This window comes from Typopeltis vanoorti, chromosome 1 (genome assembly GCF_054136105.1).
Source record: "Typopeltis vanoorti isolate ZY-2024b chromosome 1, IOZ_Tvanoo_1.0, whole genome shotgun sequence".
NCBI classification, from domain to species: Eukaryota; Metazoa; Arthropoda; class Arachnida; order Uropygi; family Thelyphonidae; genus Typopeltis; species Typopeltis vanoorti.
This window is the reverse complement of record NC_143549.1, coordinates 71,591,320-71,617,455: the sequence shown is the minus strand read 5'-3', so window position 1 is coordinate 71,617,455 and position 26,136 is coordinate 71,591,320. Positions and strand designations below refer to the sequence as shown.

Genomic DNA, 26,136 nt, shown 5'->3' with positions numbered 1-26,136 from the left:
AAAACTGAATGTGAGAATTACAGAGGTATTTCTCTACTGAGTATTCCTGGTAAGATTTATGCAAGTATACTTGAGAAACAGTTGAGAAGGATTGTGGAAGAGAAGCTTCATGAAGAACAAGCTGGATTCCAGCCAAATAGAGGCTGTCAGGATCAGATTTTCACTTTATGACAAATAGTTGAGAATCATGGGAATATAACAAAGATTTTCATTTAAGTTTTGTAGATGTGGAAAGGACATATGGTGAGGTGCCAAGAGAGAAGTTATTCAAAACACTACAGTTGTATGGCGTCAGTGGGGCATTATATTAAGCAGTACATAGTCTTTATTTGAGTTGTAAGTCAACAGTTAGAATTGAAGTACAAAAATATGGTTTCATGTTAAATCTGTTTTCAGTTTACGACAGACGGGATATGAACATTATCCTGTCTGTTATTCATTATCTATATGGATCACATTATGAAGGAAAGTGGTATATTAAACCTGATATTAAATTTGGAGATGTCATTGTCAGCTCTTTGCTTTATGCAGATCATGTTATACTTCTAAATAAATCTGCTACAAGTCTGCAAGATTTCCTGACTAAATTGAATAGCTGTTGTAATAGATATGGTATGTAGGTCAGCAATAATAAGACAAAGACAATGAAAACAGGCAGAATCATTGAAAATATCAACTACATCGTGAATGGAGAACCTATAGAACAAGTAAAACATTTCGGCTACTTAGGCACAGTTTTTAGTGAAGATGGTAAATTAAATATGGAAATGGACAACAGAATCAACAAAGCTGGTATGGTAGGAAGTCAAATGAATAAATTTATATGGAATAAGAGAGAAATTAGTCAAAACACTAAATTAGCTGTATACAAGACAGTGTTCAAACCAATTTAACTTATGGATCTTTACTTCTAACTTATGGTTAGAAGTAAAGCACTTGACCAAAGACTATCGACCACAGATATGGGAGTCCTGAGAAAGATTAGGGGCGTTAAGAAATGGTATCAATGGCATCGTATTAAAAATTAGAATATTAGGAAAGAACTTGACCTTGTTAGCATCCAGGAATATGTTAGCAGAGCTAATCTCAGGTAGTATTGTCACTTAAATAGAATGGAAGAGGAAAGATTAGCAAAACAAGTGTTCTCTGCCAAGTGGCAGGTAAAAGACCCAGAGGAAGGCCAAGATATAAGTGGATTAATACAGTAAAAAGTGAAATATAAGATCTGACAGTATTGGAGCCTTGACAGGTAAGAGATTGATTTGGAGAAAATTGTAGATTGGAAGTTAGTAATGATGTAAATTTTTCATATAATACTATCATATTCTGTACACCCCTTGAGGGTACAGGTCAGGAATTTGATGATGAGGAGGAAAGATTAGCAAAACGTGTTTGGTGCCGAGATGGCAGGGAAAAAATACCCAGAGGAAGGCTAATGCCTAGGTAGATTGATTCAGTCAGAAGTGCCTTAGAAGAACAAAATTTTAGATATGACAATATTGGATTGCGGAGAAGTAATTTATTAATTTGGAGGAAAATTGTTGATGGGAGATCAATAATAATGTAAAGTTAATCATGTAGTACATATAGCCTAATGAACATCCCTTGAGGGTACATATCAGAAATTGATGATGATGATGATTATCAGAGCACTTGATCCAGTTAAATAACTGACATTATTCTTGCTGGAATGGGTACCTTTACTCCTTACGTCACTCAAAACCCTTGACTTCTAATCAAGCCCTGGTTCTCCAACAAATGTGCCAAAGCAGTCCAAGACAAAAATGTAGCATGTGTTCAATAGGCCAAGTTAAAAAAATCGAAAACATTTTTGTTTGTAAAAGCTAAATGCACTAAGCTTGCCTACGGCTCAAATTGCATTCAAGCTTTCTGTTCCCTTGCTGTTGGGGAAAATCAACTGCCCCATCATGTTGCTGTCCCCCTCCATCTCATCCTGATGGTACAGTGGTATCATCTGCTAAAAATAAGGCATACTCCTTGACATCAGCCTTTTCCTCCAATTCTCGTGTAGATAACCAAGGCTCATCTCCCATTATTCTACTAAATTCTCTGATCTTTCAACAGAAGTACATCACAAAAATACTCAATAACCTTGATACTAATAAGTTTCCTGATCCAGATGATATCTTTCTAGTTGTGCTCCAGAATTAACACACATTCTGTATTGTTTATATAAGTGGTCATATTCATCTGGCATCTAACCTAACATAGAAGTAAGCCTTATCCAGCTTGTCACTAAAGAGGAGATAGTTGGACTTGAAAGCTGTCATTCCATTACCCTCAATACTCTCAAAAGTGATGGAGAAAATCAATGACCAGCTTCATTGCTACCTTCAGAACACTCAGTTAATTAGTGATCATGAATATGGATTTTGCCATTCTCATTCTACAGCAGACCTGCTCATTAACCTTATCCACATTGGATGTAGGCCCTAGAGAGATTTAAGAAACTTATGGTTGCTATTGATATTTACAAGATATGTGATCATGTCTGGCATCGAGGTCTTCTTATCAAGTAGTTTTCTTTACTGAAAACTGCAGTCATATTGGAAAAAAGAAACTTGTTACTGTAGTAACAAGTTTCTCGTTTCCTGTAGTGGAATGCATTTCTTTTTTGAAAGCACTTAAAATAGAAAGCGGGAACAATTGGAACTTGTTTCAGTTGTTCCCACTTTCTGTTCAACTAGGTGTATAGTTCATATAAAAATATAATTTTAAAGAAACTGATGCAAAATTTTAATGTATTGTACTAATTTTTTTGAGAGTATGTCCACTCTTTGACATCTGTAAAGAGGAAAAATGATTTATTCAGGAATGAAATCAGCATTAATGATTAAATTAGTTTGTTTTTAATAACTAATAATCAGATTAAAATTTTTGCAAGAAAAATGTTGATTATAATATGTTGATTGGAAAATTTTATGTGAATTTTTCTACAGACTTTGGATAGTGCCTTGCACTGAATTTGGTCGTCCTCCTCAACAAATCGGTTACATCAACCTTGTACCACAAGTTCTGGCTGAAACAGGTGGCTTTTTTGGCATGTTATTTCCTTCCTTTGAGACCTTAAATGATGTTCTACAGAAATTTAATGGAAATGTTCGCACCAACCCTGTTCCTGGTAATTATTTAACTTATACAAGAGAGCAGATTGCTCATTATAGTTTATATGCCATTTCCCTTTTTTGTTTGTTATTGATTTGAATGTGTTCAGTTAGCAAATGAGTTTAAGAAAATTATTATTTTCTTTTAATAGGAAGAATTATTACCATAGAAACCCAAGAAATGAAATTTCCCAGTTATAAGGAGCTTGATGCTGATAGATCGTGCTGGTCTGAGAGTCCATCATTTGGGAGACATTATGTGTTTATTATTAGAATTTTTTATGAAATAACTACACCAGCCTATGAAGAAATAGGTAAGTAATTGTTTGTATATATGTATGTAATAGAGAGAGGATATCCGTATAAATTGTAAACCAAATAACTTCTATTATCTGCTTATATTTTGTCACTTTTTTTTTTTTTTTTTGAACTCTAGGAGGTAGTTGTGATAATAATAAATCTGGGAGATGTTAATAATGAATTATGAGTTGGTGTATACAGTGGGTGTTGTTTATTGTGATTTAAAAAAAAAAAAAATGGTAAGAGATTTTATGATCAGCAAACTAAAGGTACCAGGTTGGGTTTCCCTTTTCAATAAAATTATCTAAATGTTACTTTTTTGTTATAATGATGACGTGTGTGTGTGTGGTATATATGGTCTAATAAAGAATACATCAAAAAAATGGTTTCACGACCTTTCTTTTTTCAAGAAAATATATTAGCGATCATCTAACACCTTTTATTTACTTATAAGAAGCAGGCAGGCCAATTTAGCCCTATCTAACTTGTGGAGACTGGGTGGACAGGTCAATCTTCACTGGTAGCCAGTCAGGGATAGCTGGCCCAAGACTGTCACTGGTTATAAGTGGTAACCAATAAAGAGACTGGTAAACAAGTGGTGCCATCTCATGGTCCATAACAGGATATGTTATTATCTGAAATAGTGTGAGTTTTATGGTCGATTTTCTTGAGTTTATGCGATGAAAAACCGAGTTTCCGAGAGGAAAAAAAAATCCGCTTGCCCATTCCAGAGATCAACTAACTCAAGGAGCCAGACAAAGTAAGGCATAGAAAAAGTTCCTCTAGTCAATGACTAGACTTGAACTTAAGTCCATCTTCAGGCAGCCTAGCATCGAGGATGCATATGCCATTTCCCAATGAGCTATACAGGCCTTAAGGTGAAAATTTAAATGACAAATGCTTTTTTTTTTTTTTTGGAAACCTGCTCAAAAAATGAAATGCATGATTAACATGCATTTCATTTTTTGAAATGCATGTTAATCATGCATTTCAAAAAATGCTTCCTCCCTCCCCCCTCCCTTCACAACAAGGATTACTCTAAATCCATTAAATCCATCACCATCATCATCCAGGTACCTCGGAAAAAATTACAAAAATCCTAAAAAAAACATGACTTAACTTCTTGTTACAGACCATATAAAAAATTGGCATCCCTTATCTGCTCTACTAAAAACCAACCTCCCTCCCTAGACCTATCTGGTGTATACCAGGTCCCTTGCAGCTGTAAGCTGTCCTACTTTGGCCAAACAGGCAGGACAGCAAATATCAGAATTTCAGAACACAAGGACTACATCCAGTTTCACCAATACAGCCACTCTGGTCTTGCTGACCATGTGCTGGATACCTGCCATGGAATACGGTGGAAAGAAAACCTCAATAAATTTGGCTGCACGAGACTGCCTCAAATTTGGGAAACCTACATCAGAAGACCTTCAGCCCAGTTGCCCAAGAATACCAACATTGTCTGCTAGGGGGACACCATCAGGACTTTTTTTAATGTATATCCTAGTTTAAGTTGTAATTTCCTTAAATTATTTAGTAAAAATATCCCTTTCTAACAGACATCCTCGAATAACTGGTCACCCTGCAAGTGGTCAATCTCACCAACTGGTGGAAGATTTGACACCTCATTTATAACATCATCTGATGAGATGATCAAATCCAATACTCTTGATCCTTGTGTACCCTCTGTTAAGTGCTGCCTTAGGTAATTGTCTTTCAAAAACTCTAAAATTTCATTTTCTTTAACCCAAAATGCAGTCTCTTACTTCCAGTCTATATTACCATAATTAAAGTCGCCCATAATGATAACTCATTTCTTGCTAGCTAGGCCAATTTGCCTGTATATTTCCTTCTCATTATCCTCCATATTACCAGGTCTATAACAACACCCAACTAAATATTTCATCCTGTTTACTTTTACCTCACACCATACTGCCTCAAAACCGTGACCATTATTTGCACTTTGCAAATCCACCTTAGATAGGGACAACTCATCTGCTACCAGATGAGTTGTGCCCATCTAAGGTGGATTTTCAAGGTGCAAATAGTGGTCACGGTTTACATGTGGCTGTTTGTATTTCAAATCAATCCATTGTTTTCATTCTACCTTGTAATCAACTGTCACTGCCATTAAGGATGGTCTGTTAGTTTAAGACGAAATATGTCTTTGTAAACAAATAAATAGGATTACCTATACTTTGTGTTTTCGTGTAAATGAGAGATATAGGTTATATTCCCAGATATAGGAATTAGTAATGGCATTACTGTAGTCTTTATGTTGAGAGAGATGTGAAATATTGAAATAATTAAACCTGCTATTCTTTTTTTTCCTTTGTGCTGTAGTTATTCTATTAAATTGTATTATGAGAATCAGAAGTATGCTTTGTTATAGGTTTTGCTGTATATTTTTGATGTTCTTTACCAGTGAAAGCAGTAGTAACTGTGATTGCTGCATGGTTATATTTGATTTTTTTATATCCAGTAGCATAACTGCTGTACAGTAAACCCTGTATAGTAGTTGTTCTACTACCCTGTTCTAAACCCTGCATTGTATGGTTTAGCATAAAGTAATTATGCTAAATGCTATAATTTAGGAGGATGCCTCTGATAGGTTAGCAAACCTGATAATTTCCATCATTTATGGGCTGTAATCACACAGTAGCCTCTCTTGGTGAAGGCAATTCCATCTTCCTGTGATATGGCCTGTTTTCACAAATGAGACTCTGTTAAGGTTAGTATTGCCTTAATAGTATACTTTCACTGGTTTGAGGAAATACCAATGGGACCCTTGGCTTGGAGGAATAAAGCACCATCACCATGTTTCATTTATAGGGTACGGTTTCCAGTTCTTCCTGCCCTTTCCTTCTGTATGCAGTGTGGGAAGCAGCATCACTGTTAATATTCCCCACACTCTGATTATTTAACTAGGGAGCCAGCATGTTCCCCATTTACGGATATAGCAGGGAAAGTGGTTTTTGTAGACAGAGAGTACACATAGTACTGAACCTATCGGTAATACTTCAATAGGCTTCCTAATCAACTAATGAATAATTCTATAGCACAACCTGTCAGAGCACAGGAAATCTCAGTATTGCAAGGATAACTATTTGAGGCCATGCTTGGATTAGAGTTTGGGCACTCCCTGTATGGAAGTCATGACCATAAGTACTTCATTCTTACTGCATGACCATGCTCTAATTTTCCTGCTATTTTACGTGCTACCACAAATGACAACAAAAAACATTTTAGAATTACTGAGTTCAAAAAAAATCTCAAAAAATATATCTGAAATGTATCAAAAACTGTAAAAAAAAAACAGTTTTCTAAAGTTCTTTTGGGTATATAACAGCATATATACCCAAAAGATCCAAAAAAAACAACAAAATTTCATATTAAAAAAAATTTAAGATAGCCTTTAATATCAGTGGCCTGCACTCCACCACTCACAGACATCCAAACCAGATATGTTATTCATTGTTAAATTTCAACTGGCAACCTCTTCAACTACATCTCACTTAAACTTTATGCAATTACATCATGCATGATGCCTTTTGCAAGAAGGGCAGGGTTTATGCATTTATCAGGTATAATATCCCATGCCAAAGGTTTTTACACCTGGAATCTCCTTTTTTCTTGACAGGTGGGTATTATTATAATTACAAAATTATAAAAGGATATTTAATTAGCTTATAATTTGCTGGATTTGAAACCACTATTTTCAGAACAAAGCATGTTGCAGTTTACATGCAACAGTGAGTAAGTGAAACAATTCAAATTGTAATGGACGTAAGATCTAAAGTCCCAATTTGGCACCCTCTAATGTTGTGTAGAAGTTGATCTTAAGATGACTGTCTCCCAGATTTTTTACAGATTAATGTATCCATACTTGTTAAGGTTAGGATAGTGGTTGATAGTCATTGTTGATGCTAAAGATAGTTTCTCTGACCTGTAACAACTTACATATACCACATTGGTTTTCTTCCATCTAATCTTGTGTGAATCCTAAATTGCCATAATAATGGTAGCGATTGTATTTCTTGTGTTCTCTAAGACAGATCTTTCCCTGTGCCCATAGGTCACGTCACAGTACTTCGTACCCTTCAGGATGTGCTAGAGGATGGAGTTTGTCCTTAGGGGAGAGGATCAGAGTTGCTCTATGGGATAGTACCCAAACACACATCAGAGGAGTTGTTGTTGAGCATATACTCGACAACAACCATCTACCCTCTTGAAAACGAAAATAACACGTTCTTCCACATGCCTACATGAATCTTCACTGTCATTGACTTAATGTCTGTTCGTGCTCTGTGCCTACTGTTCAAGTTGGAAACTGAAGACAACTTGTATGGGAGTGACCATTTCCTTGTGGTGTCATACTTTTTACATGAGCAACAATGTACTACATTGCATATATCACAATGGGAAATTGAGTAAGCTGACTGGCTCACCATCTCTACTTCAGCAGAATTGAATTCTGCGACTGTTAGGTCATCTCCTATCAGTGAACCATGTAACAGTGTGTTATGCAAAGTTGAAATTATAAAACATCTCGTCACTTTCCACGTTTCTCTAAGCCATGGTGGAATGATGATTGCACAGCAGTCAGGGAAGCTGAAGAAAGTGTGGAGTATCTTTCACAGAAACCCCACACCAACAAACCTCATTGCTGTCGAACATTCTTGAGCCAGGGTAAGTTACATCTGTTGTTAGAGCCAGAAGGAATCCTGGATCCAAACTGCAAAGCATAATAAATGATAAATTCTGTTTCTTTAAACAATACTGAAGGATACAATAGACTATTCATGAAAGAAGAAATGAAAGTTGTTTTGCCTAAATTTACCTCTGCTGCTGTACATTTTCATCTGAATTTTCTATGAGAACAGGTTTCCAATTACCTGACAAAAGGTTATTATTGTTGCCTTTCCAAAGCCAGGGTAGGATCCAAAATCATGCAGTAAACTATCATCCAATTGTTCTGAACAGCTGCAAGATTCTGAAAAAAATGGTTAACTCTTCTCTTTTATAATTTCTGGAGAGAAACAACTAAAATTCAAGCACTTAGTATCAGTTTTTGTTGATATGGAAAAAGCATATGACACTGTTTGGAGATTTTGAATATTGTAAGACTTATAATTTTTGTCTTAGAGGGAATTTCCCTCTTTTTATCCAGTGGAATCTTACAAGTACTAGTGGGGAAAAAACCATGTGCCCATAGAGTCCCACAAGGTTCTGTTTTAAATGTCACGTTTTTTTTCAGTCAAAGTTAACTCGATAACCAAACAACTTCCTCCAACTATAAATAATGCCGTCTATGTGACGACTTGCCATCTTTTGTCATTCATGTAATGAGTCATAGAAAAGACATTTGTAGCAAGCCATTGAACATCTTTCAAAATGGATGCTTGCAAATTAGTTTAGATTTTCAAAGTAGAAGGCAGTTTGTGCATTTTTGCTGAAGACATCATGTCCATCCTGACTCAGACTAGGACAAACTTTTATCCCAGTTGCAACAGAAGCCAAGTTCTTGTGTCTTATTTGAAAATAAACTCATCTTCCTGCCTCACACACATCACTTGTGAGATAAGTGCCGCAAAGCAATGAACATTCTTCGCATCACCCTATCTTCCACCTTTTGGGTACTGACAGATGTTCTTTGATTGTACAGGACACTGATCTAATCAGTGTCCTGCACAATTCAAGCAAAATTCTTCAGGCTTGATTATGGGTCCCAAGTCTGTGCTTTTGCCAGAGAGAGTACCTTACTATGTCTGGATCCTATTCACCATCAAGCCACAAGAATAGCAACTGGAGCATTTTGAACTTCACCATTCTGTAGTCTGTACATTGAAGCAAATGAGCCATCTTTGTTGCTTCAACATCAGCATCTATTATATACTATAGAAATAAAATCCCTTTAAGACTATCCCACATGGCTAACTATTTTTTGTCCACAATGGGAAAATCTGTATGATACCCATTAGACTCCAATACTGTCCTTTGGTTTGTGAATAAAAGTTCTAGATATTATGATAAATGACATAACACAGATGCTCCTAAATACACTTCCACCATGGCATTCATGCATACTACCATGTAGTTTATATATATATATATCTACCAACAGCTCCTTCAAGCTCATAGAATCAAATACTCTGCTTTTTTTGATTGTTTACACTGATGGTTCAAAATCAGAGATCCTAGTGGGATCTTTTGTTGTGTTCCCAGACAACATTATGTAACAGCTTTACTGCTGAGTTGTATGTGATAGAACTTGCATTAAAATATGTAAGATTGTATCACTACTGAAAGTGCATAATGTATACAGATTCACAGAGTTCCTTACAGGTGATAAGAAATCTAGAGGTACATAAATCTGCTGCTCCCTTGAATCCATTAAGTCTTTTCACAGTCTTTTTGGTTGTAATTGATGTATGTTCCAGGCAGATAGACAGAGACTTTTTATCCCTGTGGTAGTCATAATGAAACAGAGATCAATAATAAGCTCTATTGAACCAAGCCTAAAATGAAATTGTGGCAGTAGATCTAATCTATGCAGGGAATATAAAAAAAAGGAAATTGTTCTTGCTCAGCTCTGCATAAATCATAGTCATCTTACGCACTCCTTATTGAGGAGTGATGATGTGCCTATGTGTAAGTTCTGTGACACTGGACTAACCATCATTTACATTTTAATCAGTTGCCATCATTTTGCCAATGAGCACAGTTGTTATTTTAGTCAGTTTCATAATCTGTCTAAGCCTATATACACTTAGGCAGATTTTAGCAGATTCAAGTGTCACCCCAGTTTTTAAATTTTTACAGAATATCAATGTTTACCATATTACATAAATTATTTATATATCAGTTTTATTAAATTAAGTTGTTGTATATATGCTTTTAAAACCTGGATTTTTTATGAATATTTTATGAACTTTTTTTTATTCCTTTTTATACTCCTTTATACTCTGTTTTCTACACATCTTTTCCGTTCTGCACTTTTTATATCTATGGTCTTTTATCTGTCTGTTACCTTATATATTACTAAGATGCGATTCACTTTGTTTTATATACAGATTATTAGATATGCCATTTCTTTTACATTGTGTACTGACAGAGCATGACCATAGCTCCTTGCACCATTAATCTAAAAACAAAAAAAAACAATCAATCCTGTTCTTTCTGTAACCATTTGTCCATATAGCACTCAGAATAGATCTTAGAACCTCCTGTATGTGGAGGCTGATATGAAAAATACGAGGGTGGTCTGAAAAATTCTCGGCCATGACCATAGATGGCAACACTATCGGCAAGATTTTTTTTTTTTTTCCTAAGTTTGTACATCTGTCATAAGCATCCATGTGAAATTGCAAATCATTCTATCAAGCAGTTTGTTTTGTACAGCTGTCTGAAGCAAAAGTGTTGTCTGTATCCCTTGGAGGGGATAAAATTGAGTATTGTGCAGTTGTAAAATTCTTTATAACTGCACAATTTATGGGCACTCTTCTCCTTCATTTTTGACAATTAAGAAATGGGCTGCCGAGTTTAAACGTGGCTATACCAGCATTGAAGATGATCCACGTGAAGGACGTCCAAAAAAAAGTGTTACAATACTAGAAATCATTGATCAAGATACGGTATTGGATGACCGACAAGTCAAAGTGCCTGAAATTGCTGAGACTATAGACATTTTAAAAGACCTTGTTTGATATATTTTCCATGAAGAATTGCAAATGAAAAAGCTTTGCTCAAGATGGGTGCCTCGCTTGCTCACAGCAGATCAAAAAACTCACTCACATGCAAAACCTCTGAACAGTGCTTGGAGCGTTTTAACAAGAATGAAACCGATTTTGTGTGTCGATTTATTACTATGGATGAGACTCGGATTCACCATTACACACGAGAATCCAAACAGCAGTCAAAACAGTGGACAGAGGCAGGCTGTTCAGCTCCAAAGAAGACAGAGGTGGTTCCATCAGCAGGAGACGTCATGGCATCTATGTTTGGGGTTGCTAAAGATGGGCACTTATTATTTATCTTGATATTAATTAATAAGTGCCCATCTTTAGTTTATTAATTATCTTGAAAAGGGTAAAACAATAACAGGGGAATATTGTTACGATCTTTAATCCAGACTATACCAAAAAGTTCATGAGAAAACACCCGGTTTGCAGAAGAAAAAATTCATCTTTCATCAGGACAATGTACCTTCCCACAAAGTGTTTTGGCAATGGGAAAATTAAGGGATCTGCACTATGAATTGTTGGAACATCCACCCTATTCGCCAGATTGGCTCCCTCTGACTTCTATCTCTTCCCAAAACTAAAACTCTTCCTTGCTGGTTAGCGTTTTTTTTTTTTAAATCAAGAGGTGATTGCAGCTGTAGAGGGATATTTTGCAGATCTTACTGAGAACCAGTACGGGATAATGGTGCTGGAGCATCGCTGGAATAAATTAAGAGAGATTATGTTGAAACATAAAAATAATTTTGAAATTATAAATGCCGGTCTGGTTGGCCAAGTGGTTAGTATATTTGCTCTCCAGCCAAAAGGCTGTGTGGTTCAAATCCCACTGTGGGCATGGGTGTTTGGGGGTTGTCTGTAAAATACTAGGGGCGATGGTGGGCAGGAGATCGCATTGGTGTAGATGATGTGGTTCGCTATAGTTGGTAAATTGAGTAGTGGAGATGCCCTCCCTCGATGAGCTGTGTACTCCTTGGAGGTGTCATACAATAATAATAATAAATTCATTTTTTTATTGTTAGGCTGAGAACTTTTCAGCCCACCCTCTTAAATAAAAACTGCTTAGGGAATCCTGCAATCTATAAAGGACAATGTCAGAAAGCATTCTCTTTTTTTATTATTTGCCTACATTTGGTAGTAAAATCTGAACATTCATTAGTGAGAAAACAATAAAAATTAATTAAATAAGAATAGAAAGATGCGAATAAATACCTGACTCACAAAATAAAATAGTAACTGCCATATGAATAAGTTTTCAGGAGGACTCAGTGTTTGTAAAGGTATGACATCTGGCCTCATTGTTGTCTGTTTAATTTATGTATCATGTGTATCATGAAAGTGTCTTGTTATGTTAATATCAAGTCTTGTGGAGATACTGCAAAATAATCTTTTTTTTTTAAATTGGAGTCAAAGTATATGACTAAATACTATAAGATCATCTTTCTTATTAAGAGTTCTACAGTGTCCTCTCACCATTCTTATAACAGATGTGAGGTGTTTTCTTTTGTAGCAGTTAGACTTGGCTGAATTTCACTTTTCAGTTGTAGCATACAGCAGATATATAACATCTAGAAATGTATAACATCTGCTATATGGACATGAAGGAAGCTTAAGAGGTTCAAGGGATTGTTCTAATTCAGGTAAATAAGTTTGAATGTCACTTGGATATCATAATTCTAAGATCTTGGAAATTTTTATGGGTGCTTTCTCTACAAATGGCAAAGTGACTGCTCCTTAATTATGATTTGGTGTTCACCATATTGTAAGGAGAGCTTAGAGTGAGGCATAATAATTTTTGTGTGGACTTTACATTGCTGTAAGTCTTGAGAGTATATCTTTTTGCTATTTGGAGTTCTTATTGCGATGCCTTTACTTATCAACAAGTTGTAGTGCCTCAGTGTTTTAACTGGCTCCCATTTCTGATCTAGGAGTGGCTGAACTTGGCATGTAAACAGCTTTTGTGCTGATTGTTTTATACAAAAACTGATTTGTAGATATTATTATACCTTCTATAGAATCAGCAGACTCATCTTGGGAGGTTCATTTAACTGACAACATATTTATCATACTGAATTTTAAAATCCTTAACACTCCCTGCATTGAACTATTCCAGTAATGCATTCCATTCACTCATAATTCTCAATGTAAAAAATCTCTCACCCTTCTTCACCACACTCTTAAATAACTTCCAGAGATGACTCTCTTGTTCTCTATTCTTTTTTATAATCCCAAGGAGTTGAGGTAGAACCATGTAACTTACACATTATTCTACATATTCCTCATGAAAATACATGCTGCTGCATCATTTACAATCCTCTGAGGAAAAAAAAACAGTCTTTCCCTTGTTGCACAAACCAGTCCTCAGCTGCACATATGATTTCATCATATGTGGTAGATGTTGTTCCTTTCAAGTGTTTCTTTAAATTTGGGAATAGGAAATAGTCAGAAGGGGTCAGGTCTGGTGGATGAGGAGAAATTGAAAGCCCAAGTTGTGCATTGTCCTGCAAAAGCAACATGCCTCTGCTCAGTTTCCTGTCGCATTTTTCCTTCAGAGCTGTTGAATAAACTGCTGTTGTAACAGTTTCATCTTTTTTGAGGTACTTGGTAAGGATTACACCATCCATATCCCAAAAGACAATGGCAAGAACCTTCCCTGCTTACGTTTGGGTTCAGAACTTCTTTGGCTATGGAGAATCTTTGTGTCTCCACTCTATTGACTGTTGTTTGGTCTGTGGGTGATAGTGATGAAGCCATGTTTCATCACTAGTCACAATTATGAACCAAAAAATTTGCACTTGATTTCTCAAAATGATCCCAAATCCCTTGAGATGTCAGCATTCAAACGTTTGGGGACCCACTGAGAGCTTCTGCATGTCCAGATTTGGTGGGTAATGACCCCCAACTCATTCCCTTGATACTTCTAGAGTCTTTGCAATGTTTTTGGCTGGTATTTGTCTATCATCAAGGGTCATGGCACACACTGCATCGATGTTTTCAGTTGTGATTGCTGTGGAAGGTCTTCCTGATTTGGGGGGCATCTGTTGTCTCAGGATGCCCAGTTTTAAACTTAGCCACTCATCTGGCAACTATTGGATATACTAGCCCACAGTCCCCCCCTAAAGTTTCACACAAAGTTTGATGAATCTCACTTGTGGATTTTTCTGTCAGCACAAAAAGCTTGATGATGGGCCACACCTCTGCGTCTTCAAATTTCTTCAAAACATCTGACATTCCATCGCTCTGCCCTGCTGCAACCATATTTTCAACCTCGTATCCATATTTCTGCCATCGTACAACCCATCTGGCTGTACTGTCTTGCTTCACAAGTATCCTTTGATCATTAGTTTCATTTACTTCTTGACTATTTTATAGATCTTAGAATTATGATATCAAAGTAGCATTCATATTTATAAACAACAAAAAAGCAGTCTTTCAATTTTCTATTTCCACATTTTACAAAATATGAAATGTGGCACTGAAAAACAGTGCCATATTCCACATTTTAGCCAGAAAACAGACTTGAAGTGAGAAAGAAAGAAAGTTAGTCACAATGAAGTGGATTGAATTTCATTAGTCATGTGCTGCAAAAAGAAAACTTGGATGATTTTTCAAGGAATACTGGTAAGAATATATTGTAGAATACCCGTTGGTAATGAATCTGATGCTTAGTATTTAGTTGTCTTTAACTGATAAAGAGATTTTTTTTTTATCATATCATAACTTTTAAAATGTTGAGTTTTCTTTAAAAAATGTTATATTTACAGTAAAACTCCGTTTTTACGTTCCCGGAATTTACGTTTTCCTGCCATTTACATAATTTTCTGTTGGTCATGTCTTAAGACTATTCTCACGATGTATTGTTTTCCCACCATTAACAACTTGACGTGGACATTATTTCCTGTCATTTGCGTTTTTTTTCTAAGTGGTAATACCGATTTTCGAATCGATTTCAGCGGAAATCTGCGCATTTCTGTTCTCAGGTGGCATTGCTTTCGGCTGTAGTTTCGTTTCTGCCATCACAGTGACTTGCGCGCATGCAGCAGTACCATAGTGATGAGCAATACCGTGATTTTTCAATCACAGTATGAATTGATATTGCATAATTTCTGCAACGTAATTTAGCGTGTGAAAGTTGCTTTGCGGTGGTGGATTATCCATATTAGTAACATGGAGAAAAAAAGACAGAAAATGTATTTTGGTAGAAGAAAAGATGGCAATTCTTCTAATAATGCTGGAACACGTGTGCATTTAGCATAAGATCTTGGAATCTCCGTGTCCACTTTGAACACGATAGTAAAAAACAGGTCAAGCATTGAACTCAATGCAAAGCAATCTGGCGCTAAGTCAAAAAAAAAAAAAAACGAAAATCAAAAACAATCAGCAATTAAAGATTTTTTTAAATAGATAAATGTAAATACATCGTAAATTCATTTATTTTCAGTTATTAAATTTTGTAATCTAGTGTGTAGACTCACATACTAGCTGTAAGTCATCTTTTAGCCTTTTTTAAATGTTTTTTTACATTTCCTGCTATTTACACTTTCTTGCTATTTGCACTTTTTTCCATCAGTCCCCTGAAAAGTGTAAAAAAGGGGTTTTACTGTATGTCAATTATTGTAGCACTTTGCATTTTGGTGTGAGCTGCTTTTATGCTATTTAATGTCACTTTCTTATATCCCTGACATATTGAAGATAATCAGGGATATAAGAAAGATATTTAAGTTCATAAAAACTTTTGAATGGATATGTGGAAACGTTTTGATTTTATTATAATGAAAAGCACACAATATTATTACATTATAAAATGCTAATTTAAAGCAATGAGGGATAAAAGACTACCAGATCTTATTGCAGAAGAGCAAGGAAAAATCTTAGTTATGCTTTTTATGCTTTCATTAGCAAAGAAATAGTAGCCAAGCATTAATAATGGTTGCACTTTGTTCCATCTTTGCTATTCTGATTAGCAGCTATTATATTAAATTTCATGAAATGTTAATGTAAGAAAGTGATGAGTGCAAGTTCAGCAATTAGCATGATGAAAAGTTTGACGCCATTTAATTCTGAGTGACATTTAATGAAATTCTACTATTTAAAAAAAAAGTTACTATATGACTTTTATTGCTAAAATATAAATCACATTCCTGCTTTTTTATCATATATGTTAGCTTTGAAATTTATAAAGTCACTTTTATGTCCTTTGCAAAATTATTATTTGTCCAAGTGTAATTAACATGTTAAATAACTATTTAGTATTAGTATTAGTATTATTTAGTATTAGTGTAGTTTAGAGATTGGTAACAAAATGTATGGCCTAACTTTTTGTTAAATATTGAAGTATATTTTGATCTTGAGATTAAATGGCTTAATAAAACCTTAAATCTTATTTACCAGTAATAAATAACGTCTCTGAAAATTGTTCCATAAACAAGGTAATAAAACTTTTTTATTACCTTGTCATTTTGACATTTTGAATTTTTTGACATTTTCTTACTAGAATTGATAAAGTACTTATTTGAATTCATGATAAGGAACTAAAAGATAAGATAAACTCTTTAAGGTCTTCATTACTGGGTCTGGGGGTTTGTTCACTAATTATCTATCTTCTTTTTATAAATGGTTTTCAGCAGGAATGAATATCTTATGTGGTCTTCATTGCTGCTACTTCAGACTTCTTTTCTAATTTAGTGAAAGAACACCAGTTAGAAAGGTAAGATCAAATGAATGTGCATTTTTATTTTCCCAGGTTTTGCAGATTTTCCCCCTCAGATTATATCTCCTGGTGGGATGCTGTCCTTGCCTGAATTCGAACCATTTTCTCGTCTTATACAGAGTGCAGCACAGTGGTGTGCACAACAAACTGCCATTAGATTTTGCAATGCTCAGTCACTTGAGATAAAAGTACGACACGATTTGTCTGGTAAGTCTTTCTTATGATTGCAGTCATGCCTCCTTTTCTTTTAAGTCTTGTTTACTTAATTCTCTTTCTTTTAATTTTTTATTATTATTATTATTTTATTATTAATGGGGTTGTGTTTTCAGAGAGCTCCCAAAAGCTAAGTACAATTTTGAGTAAAAATTAGAATATAGGTTAAAATCATAATGTAATATTGCCTAATTTTGGTAGCTTTGTGTCTGTGGGATTTTGGTGTGAATTACGTTATTTAATTTAGTATATAACGTTACGTTTCATAGATTTGAATATGGCGGCGATGCGACGTAAGATAATGGCGTCCAAAAATACGACGCCATTGTACAAAAACTATAATGTGAGAGAGTTTGTCCAATGTGATGTGTGTGGGATGTATGCATTCCCGAATGAGGCTGGAATTTGGATTGAAAGTGATAGTGGTGGGAGAATGTGCAGAAAGTGTAAGCAAAGTGAGGAGTTGAAGTATGTGTCAGGTAGTGAGATAGTTATGGTTGAAGAAAGCCAGAATGTGAGTGAAATAGTGGCTTGATAGAGAATTGTGATGTACAAGATGGCAACGAGAGCGGTGATTTAAGAAAGAGTGAAAGCAACTATACTGAGAGAGAAAATGGTTTAAATGATAAAAATAATGAGAAATTATTTGTAGGAAGTGAGATCGCTAGGTTGCGAGCAGTGATACAAAATGCGCAGTGGCAATTAGAGCACCTGCAAAACTCTTTCCAGAGTGATTCGGCTAACATAAAAAAACAGTGCAAGAATGAGAGAGTTTCTGAAATGAAGGAAAGCGTGTTGTATGGTGACTCGTTATTATGAGGGGTGATAGATGTCAGTGTAACTAAATCGTACTTACCGGGTGGGAAATTTAAGGATGTAAGCGAGAGTATTAGAGTGCAAAAACAGAGGGTGAAAGAATTAATAATTGTGGCGGGTATGAATGAATTGAAAGGTGATAAATTTTTTATGAGAGAGGACTTGAAAGTATTGTTAAAGGTAGTGAAAGAAAAGAGTGACAGAGTTAGAATGTTTAGTCTGCTGCCGCGGTATGACAGAGAGGAGTTTAGGAGGAGGGCCATAATCCCAAATGACATTATGCGTAGGTTATGCAGACGGTGTGGTGTGGAATTCGTGGACGTGTGGAATGAGTTTGAAGGGCGAAAGGACTTATACAAGATGGATGGCCTGCATTTGAATGGACTTGGTGTGCGGAGACTGGAAAGAGTGTTGCTGAATGAAGTGAAAACGGATGTGCAAAACCAGGGAAACTAGAACTACCAAGGAGGGGGGGGGGGAATGGATATGCAGACATCAGTGAGACAGATGAGTGTAAGATTGTATATAATGTACCCGAGCCAGCACTAAGGACAAAAAATGGGAAGGGATCATTTAGAATAATGTATCAATATAGGGTGGGACTAAGGGATCACTGCATTTCATGTATACTAATGCCAGGAGTATTAGGAACAAGAAGGAAGAATTTTTGGCCTTGATTGGCTCTTCCTGGCCACAGGTAATTATTATGGGGCATTAGTGAAACATGGCTGACGGAAGAAGATATGGTTAGTGGGATAGAATGTGTAGGTTATAGTGTGTTTAGGAGGGACAGAGAGAATAAAATGGGGGGAAGGGTATTATTGATGATAGCTGATGAACTACAGCCAAGGAGAATTGAAGTTGTATCGCAGGATAGTGAAAGGAGCTCATTTGAGGCTATTTGGTGTGAGATTGAGACTGGCAGAATAAAATATACAGTTGGGTGCTGCTATAGACCAGGTGATGTAATAGATGGTGGAGATAGTATGCATAGGGAAATTGATGAAATGAGTGGAAGGAGGGTAATTATTATGGGGGATTTCAACTATGGTAACATTGATTGGAAGGAGGAGAGGACACATGTGAGGAAGGAAAAGGATTTTATTCAATTATTAAGGGATAACTATCTGAGACAGCATGTAATTGAAAATACTAGGGGTGTGAGAGTGCTTGACCTGGTAATAGCATCTGAGAATTTGACTGTAATGAATATGACCATGTTGCCACCTATTGGTGAGAGTGATCATAAGGTCTTGACCTGGGAGGTGGCTAAAGGTGTGGAATTTTCGATTAAGACAGGGTATATGTGGAATTACCATACTGGCAAGTATGACAAGCTTAGGAGATTTGCTTGGATCAGTGCGATGGCATGTACAACTGCAAGGGCTGGATGTCGATAGAGCATGGGAAGTGGTCAAGGAGCATTTACAGGAGGTAATGGCTGATTGTATACCTAGGGTCCGAATAATAAAACAAGTAGGGGTTAAATGGATGAATAACACCATTAAGCTTGAGCTGCAAAAAAAGAAACAACTGTGGAGGGAATATAAAGAAAGGGGTGACCTGCAGGCACACGAACGGTATAAAGTGCAGGCCAGAAAGGTAACGAGTGTGGTAAAAAAAGCAAAAGCGGATTATGAAAGGAAACTAGCTTTGCAAGCAAAAGAGAATCCAAAACAGTTCTTTCAATATGCTGCAAGCAAGAAAAAAACTGTACACGGCAAAATGATTTTAAGGAATGATGATGGTAAGGAGGTCACTGAATCAGTCGATATAGTGGAGTTACTGAGCGCGCACTTTTCAAAAGCATATCATCCAGGTGGTGACATTGATAAAGTGAAGGAACCATTAGTTTATACGGGAATAGTGATGAATGAAGTGGAGGTGACTAGTCTATTACAGAACCTTAATGTGAACACATCTGTGTGATTGGATGGTATACCGGCACGGGTCTTGCGTGAAGCGGCTAAAGAATTATCAGTGCCCTTGACCATGTTGTTTAATCTGAGTCTCAGGTCTGGCTTAGTTCCGAAGGTGTGGAAAGAAGGGAAAACAGTTTCACTGCATAAAGGAGGATCCAAGACTACGGTTGTAAATTACCGACCGATCAGCATATCACGAGTTGTTGTCAACGTCTTAGAGAAAGTAGTCAAGGAAAAAATACAGGAATGGATTGATGAAAATGAGATACCGTACAGGGGGACAGCATGGCTTTGTGAAGGGTAGATCATGCTTCAGTAACTTGCTGAAGTTTTATAACAAGGTGACGGCTGAACTGGATAAGGGAAATGGGTTTACAGTGATACTGCTGGAACCTGGCAAAGGCGTTTGACAGGATACCACATGGAATACCAATCCGTAAACTACAACATACGGGAATGGATATAGGGTTGGTGAGATGGATAGGTGGTTGGTTGATGGAGAGATATCAAAGAGTAGTTTATTCATGAGTAGAGTCCAAAAGACGGCCTGTGACTAGTGGTGTGCCACAGGGTTCTGTTCTTGGACCACTGCTGTTTAATCTGTTCATTAACGATATAGGGAAGGATCTAAGCGGAACAATTCCTTTGTTTGCTGATGATGCAAAGTTGGGTGGGGCAATAGTGAATGCAGAAGATGTCAAAGTCTTGCAGGATGACTTAGATAGATTGGAGTTCTGGGCAAATGAGAATGGATGTCAATTTAATGTGACAAAATGTAAGGTTATGCATTTTGGGGTGAAAAGATTAGCAGCAGTATACCACATTGGTGGAACTGTACTCCAAGAGATTGATGAGGCCAGGGACTTGGGAGTGTTGGTGGATAAGGAGATGAAGTTTAGGGGGCACACTGCAAAAGTAGCTAAATCAGCTCATCAACTCACTTGGTTGTTGAAAAATACCTTGACGAGCAGAGACAAGCAAGTTATTGTACCTCTGTACCGAGCCTTGATAAGACCTCATCTCGATTACTGTGCCCAGATTTGGTCACCTCAGTTCCTTCTTGAGTGGGAGGAGGTGGAGAGGATCCAGAGGCGAGTGACTAAGATGATAACAGGTCTATGGAATGAACCATATGAGAACAGGTTGAGGATTTGTGGGTTGCAGAAACTAGTTGATAGGCGGAGGAGGGGAGATATGATTGAGACATTCAAATTGCTAAAGGGATTCTATAGGATTAATTCAGAGGATATTTTTGAGATCAGGGCTGGTGGTGGGAGAACTAGGGGACACCTATGGAAGCTGGGCAAGAGTGTGGTTAGCAGGGTTGTTAGATCTGGGTTCTTTACTTTTAGAGTGGTAAATGAGTGGAATAAGCTGCCAGAGTCTGTTGTGGGTGCTATGACGGTGAACGAGTTCAAGACAAGATATGATAGATACTGTGAGAATGTAATCGCATAGTTGTGTGGACATGATGTTTAGGGCCTCCCTCGATGAGTCTAAGGACTCCTGGAGTCGCCCGAAATAATAATAATAATAATTATATGGTATCTTCATGGCGTCTGGAGACTCAGCATGGGAGACCCACACTAACGTTTATACAACAAAACCTATCATACCTCTCCTTAAACTCATTTACTGTTAGGTCACTCGCAACTGATCCTGGCAATCCATTCCATGCAAAAATCTAATCCATACACCCGTATTAACCATGCCCTTACAGAACTTCCATGGATAACCCCCTGTTCTCTGACTATTTGTCATATATTGAAAAATTTCCTTTGCATCAGTTTTATAAAACTCCTTTAATATCTTGTCCCCTCTTTTCTGCCCATCAACTAAATTTTGTAATCCAGGCACATTCAATTTATCCTCATAGGGAACATTCCACAGACCTATCACATAGCTTGGACACTTGTCTCTGAATTCTCTTTACCACCTCCTGATCTCCAAAAAACTCAGGTGACCAAATCTGTGCACAGTAGTCAAGATGTGATCGAATAATAGCCCTCTAAATAGGGATAATAATTTCCCTCTCTTTACTTGTTTAGTATCTTTTTCAACAACCGAAATAATCCTTTGAGCTATTTTACCAACATTTGCAATATGCCCTCTGAACTTCAACTCTCTGTCTGCCATTATCCCCAAGTCCCTAGCCTCATCAATTTCCTACAATCCAGTGTCATCAATGTGATACACAGTGTGCAGCCTTTTCAACCCACTTTTTTTAATAACCTTACATATTGCAACATTAAATTCACAATCATTATCCTTTGCCTACAATGCTAATTGCAGGATATCTACAACTCCTTTATCAATCATTGCCCTCCCTAGTTTCGAATCATAAGCAAACAATTGAAGAATCCCTTTAAATCTTTCCCTATATTATCATTGATATACAAATTAAAGAGTAGTGACCCTGGTACAGAATCCTGAGATACTCCACTAATCACCTTTATCCTCCTAGATTCCATTCCACTCCATTATATACTACTCTCTGGTGTCTGTGAGTCAGCCACCTCCCTATCCATGCTACTAGCTTCATATCCATTCCCATTTGCTCCAACTTTTATAATAGTTTTTCATGTGACATTTTGTGATATGCCTTTGCGAAGTTCAGCAATATCATTGTGTAGCCATTTCCTTTATTCAGTTCCACTGTCACATTTATTATAAAATGTTGAATCAATTACTAAGACTGAGTTTACCCTTTACAGAGCTGTGGTACTCACTATAGTGTACCATAATCCTTATCCACCTACTGTTGGATTTTACCTTTAACCAACTTTTCCAATACTTTAACAACCACTCCTGATATATTAATTGGTACGTAGTTTGCTACTTCTGTCTTGGAGAGTCACCTTTATGTAAACGAATTATCTTACTCTCCTGGAACCTTTCCAGAGCTGAGACTTAGATTGAACAACTTCATCAGAGGTAGTGCCAGTTCCCTTGCATAATCACATAGTGCACATGCATTATGTGAATGGGCTGACATGCCATCTAGTCCCCCTGCTGTATTCACATTGATATTTTTCAATATGCTGAACATATCCTGTTCATATACCTTAATTTTGACATGCATCTGTTACATCAGCAGCTGCAAAATTTCCATCTGGATGATGCACCTTTGCAAAATGATTATTCAGCAACTCAATGTTTCTTTTGCTTCTGTCACCTTCCTACCATCAGCATTGATTAAAGTCATCCTGCCATAGTCATTTTTTCCTCTTACTTAATACATAATGAAAAAAACTCTTTTGGATTTACTTTAGTTAATTTTCTCTCATAATCTTATTTTGCCTTTCTTACCTTACTGTTTACCCTTCTTGCTTTCGCTTTGTACTGCTCATGAGTTATGCTGATCGCCTTGTTCTTTTTATTCCCTCCATAGTGTTTTTTGCAGCTCTTGCATTATATATATCTCTACTCATATACTTAATCCCCATTTGGTTTATCCCCCTGACCATGGGTATGCAATCTGATATTGTTTCTCTCAGACAATGTCTGATGACTTCCAGTGCACTACTACGGACATTCTTTCCTTTGTACTGCCATGACACTGTTCCAAAATGCCACCTGAGTCTGTCATAATTACTAGTCTTCTTGATTTACTAAATTTCCTGACATTGTAAATTGTGTCAACAGTAATTTTCGATCCTACAGAAATAGTACACCAAAAATAGTTTTTGTTGAGCTGGTTTGTTATAATTAAAATTCTGCATTTTTAATTTATGATAATTTATCAAAATACTGTAGTGATTACATAAAGAAAATTATTATTAATTATATAAAATGGTTTCATCTATGGATGGCACAGTTGTTACTGATATCGCACAGCATCATTTTGATGTGTCAGTCTTGGACGTTACAAGTTTGAAAATAGTTTTGAAACCATGAGCACATTCTGACATCCTTAATTATATTTGTTAAACATTGTGCATGCATTTTACAGCTAATGCAGTTAATGAATAATATGCTATGCTCTCATAGTGCCAAACAGTACACCACATGTCAACACAATACTGTCCTGGGATGTGATTGATATTTTCTTTGTGATTGGATGGTCTGATATCTACAGGTGGTACATACAGAAAATAAAATCAAATAAAAAACCAAAATATTTGTATCATAACAGAGCATGTAGATAGCCTTTTTCTTCTGTCTCTCCAAAATTTAAAAAAAAAAAAAAGCACTGTCTCTTCGATGATTCTACCTCTCTACCTCGTAGATGATTCTACCTTCTACCTCTCTTTCAGCAGACCTGTGTTTGGAGAGCTCCAAAAGCTAAATTGTTTAGTTTAGAAAAAATAGCAACATTAATTAAAAATTGTATTGTGGTGTTAATTAAATTTAAGTTAAAATTTTTATTTAAATATAGTTAATATAAATCATTCTGCACTGGAAGTTACATAGCATGTCACATGGTGCCAATGTGAAGCAAAACAATGTCATACAAAGCACCATTATTTTAATACACATGTATTAAATTTAATACACATGTGCTTAAAGATATTATGGTCCCACAGAAGGTTCTGCTAAGGTTAGAAGTGGAGCAATTTTTTTGAAGCTTTAGAGAAAGCAACTGACACAATAAAAAATGAAAAGTTGGTCCTTGTTGGAGATCTAAATAGCAGAGTAGGAAATGATTGTCAGACATACAAAACTATTTTGGGAAAATTTGGAGAAAAGAGCAAAGCTAATAATAATGACAAATACTTGTTGGATTTCTGCTCAGGACATGGACTGGTTATTACTAACACCATGTTCCAACATAAAAATGTGCACAAATTCACATGGAGAAAAGATGCAAGGAATAAGAAAAGTCTCATTGGCTATGTTATTGTTGATAGTGATGTTTTCTCTCTGGTGCAGAACACTAGAGTGTACAGAGGATTTTAAATTGGAAGTGATCACCATTCAGTCTTGGGCAGGATAAAATTGAATTTCATATTGAAAAGAAGAACATATAAGAAAGTTTTAAAGTGAATAAAAGTTGAGCAGCTCTCAAATGTGAACTGTAGACTAAAGTATACAAATATTATTCAAGAAAAAATGAAAGAGTTTGAGAACAGGAATCGAACCTTGGAGATTCAGTGGCAAGCTCTGAAAAAAACATTGATTGATTCAGCCAGAGAGGCATGTGATGAGGTTGTCCGCAAGGATAGAAAAATCAGAACTCCATGGTGGACACAGGAAGTTAAAGAGGCAGTGAAGGAAAAGAAGAAAGCATATCAAAAGTTCCTGGCAAATAAGTCAGCTTGTGCTTTTAGAGAATACAGAGACAAATGTAAGAAAGCTAAACACTGTGTAAAACTAGCTAAATACAAAAAGTCATGGGAAGACTTTGGTAAGAACATAGAAAATGAATATCAAGAAGGTGGCAAGATATTCTGGAGGTTGTTGAAGAAGCTCAGAAATGGAGGAAAGAGTGCTGTAAAAGTAATTAGAGATGATAAAGATGACATGAAAACAAGAGAAAAAGATATCCTTGAAGTATGGAGTAATTACTTCGAAAATTGCTAAATGAAACTAGCAGTGATGACAGCGCAGTAATAAAAAAACACTGACTAGGCATGTAATCTGGAATACATATCCATAGTTGAAGTAGAAAAAACCATCAAAAGTCTGAAATGTGGAAAGGCAGCTGGTGTAGATGATATTTGACCAGAAATGCTCAAGTATGAGGTATAAGAGTTTTACAGGGGCTGCATTGTATTGTTCAGAGGGCCTGGACAGAGGGATGAATTCCAGATGATTGGAGTAGAACTCTCATAGTACGCATATGTAAAAGGGGAAATAAAATTGAATGTTAGAATTCATAAACGCATATATATATAAAAAGGGAATACAGAGGTATTTCCCTACTGAGTGTTCCTGGTAAGATTTACACAAGTATACTTTTTACCTCACCTTATTATTAAATTATTCTGGATTTGTATTCCAAATCCAGAGTAATTTAATGATAAAGTGAGACACCTTTTGGCAACTCGTATAGGTAAATATTGCTTCCACCTTAGTATCACCACCTCTGGGTCGGGCTCCCACTGATGAGACCTCAATAAAGGTCGAAACCTGTCTGGGTGGTGACCCTTCCAGTAATGCATAGCATTATACACATGTTTACGAAAAATACATGTGTTCACATAAAATGTAAAAATGTTCGCTTATGAAAAATACATGTATTTTTCTTAAGCGAACTCTCTGCCGGTGCCTGAAGTATTTACTAAAATAAAGAGCCAAAAGGCTTCATTTCGAGGATGCAATATTCATTTCTGTGATATAAATGCAGGCAAGTGCCATAAGCTCTC

The 26,136-nt window shown here is 36.3% G+C and overlaps 1 protein-coding gene across 1 annotated transcript in view; it reads left to right on the top strand.

Annotated features, from left to right (window-relative positions):
• LOC150110080 (uncharacterized) overlaps positions 1-26,136 on the top strand; it is a 143,474-nt gene that overhangs the window by 37,276 nt on the left and 80,062 nt on the right. Inside the window, exons 3-5 of the mRNA XM_090407740.1 lie at positions 2,961-3,142; positions 3,278-3,439; positions 16,911-17,084. Coding sequence (XP_090263866.1) covers positions 2,961-3,142; positions 3,278-3,439; positions 16,911-17,084 — 518 coding nt within the window. The remainder of the gene's footprint in view (positions 1-2,960; positions 3,143-3,277; positions 3,440-16,910; positions 17,085-26,136) is intronic.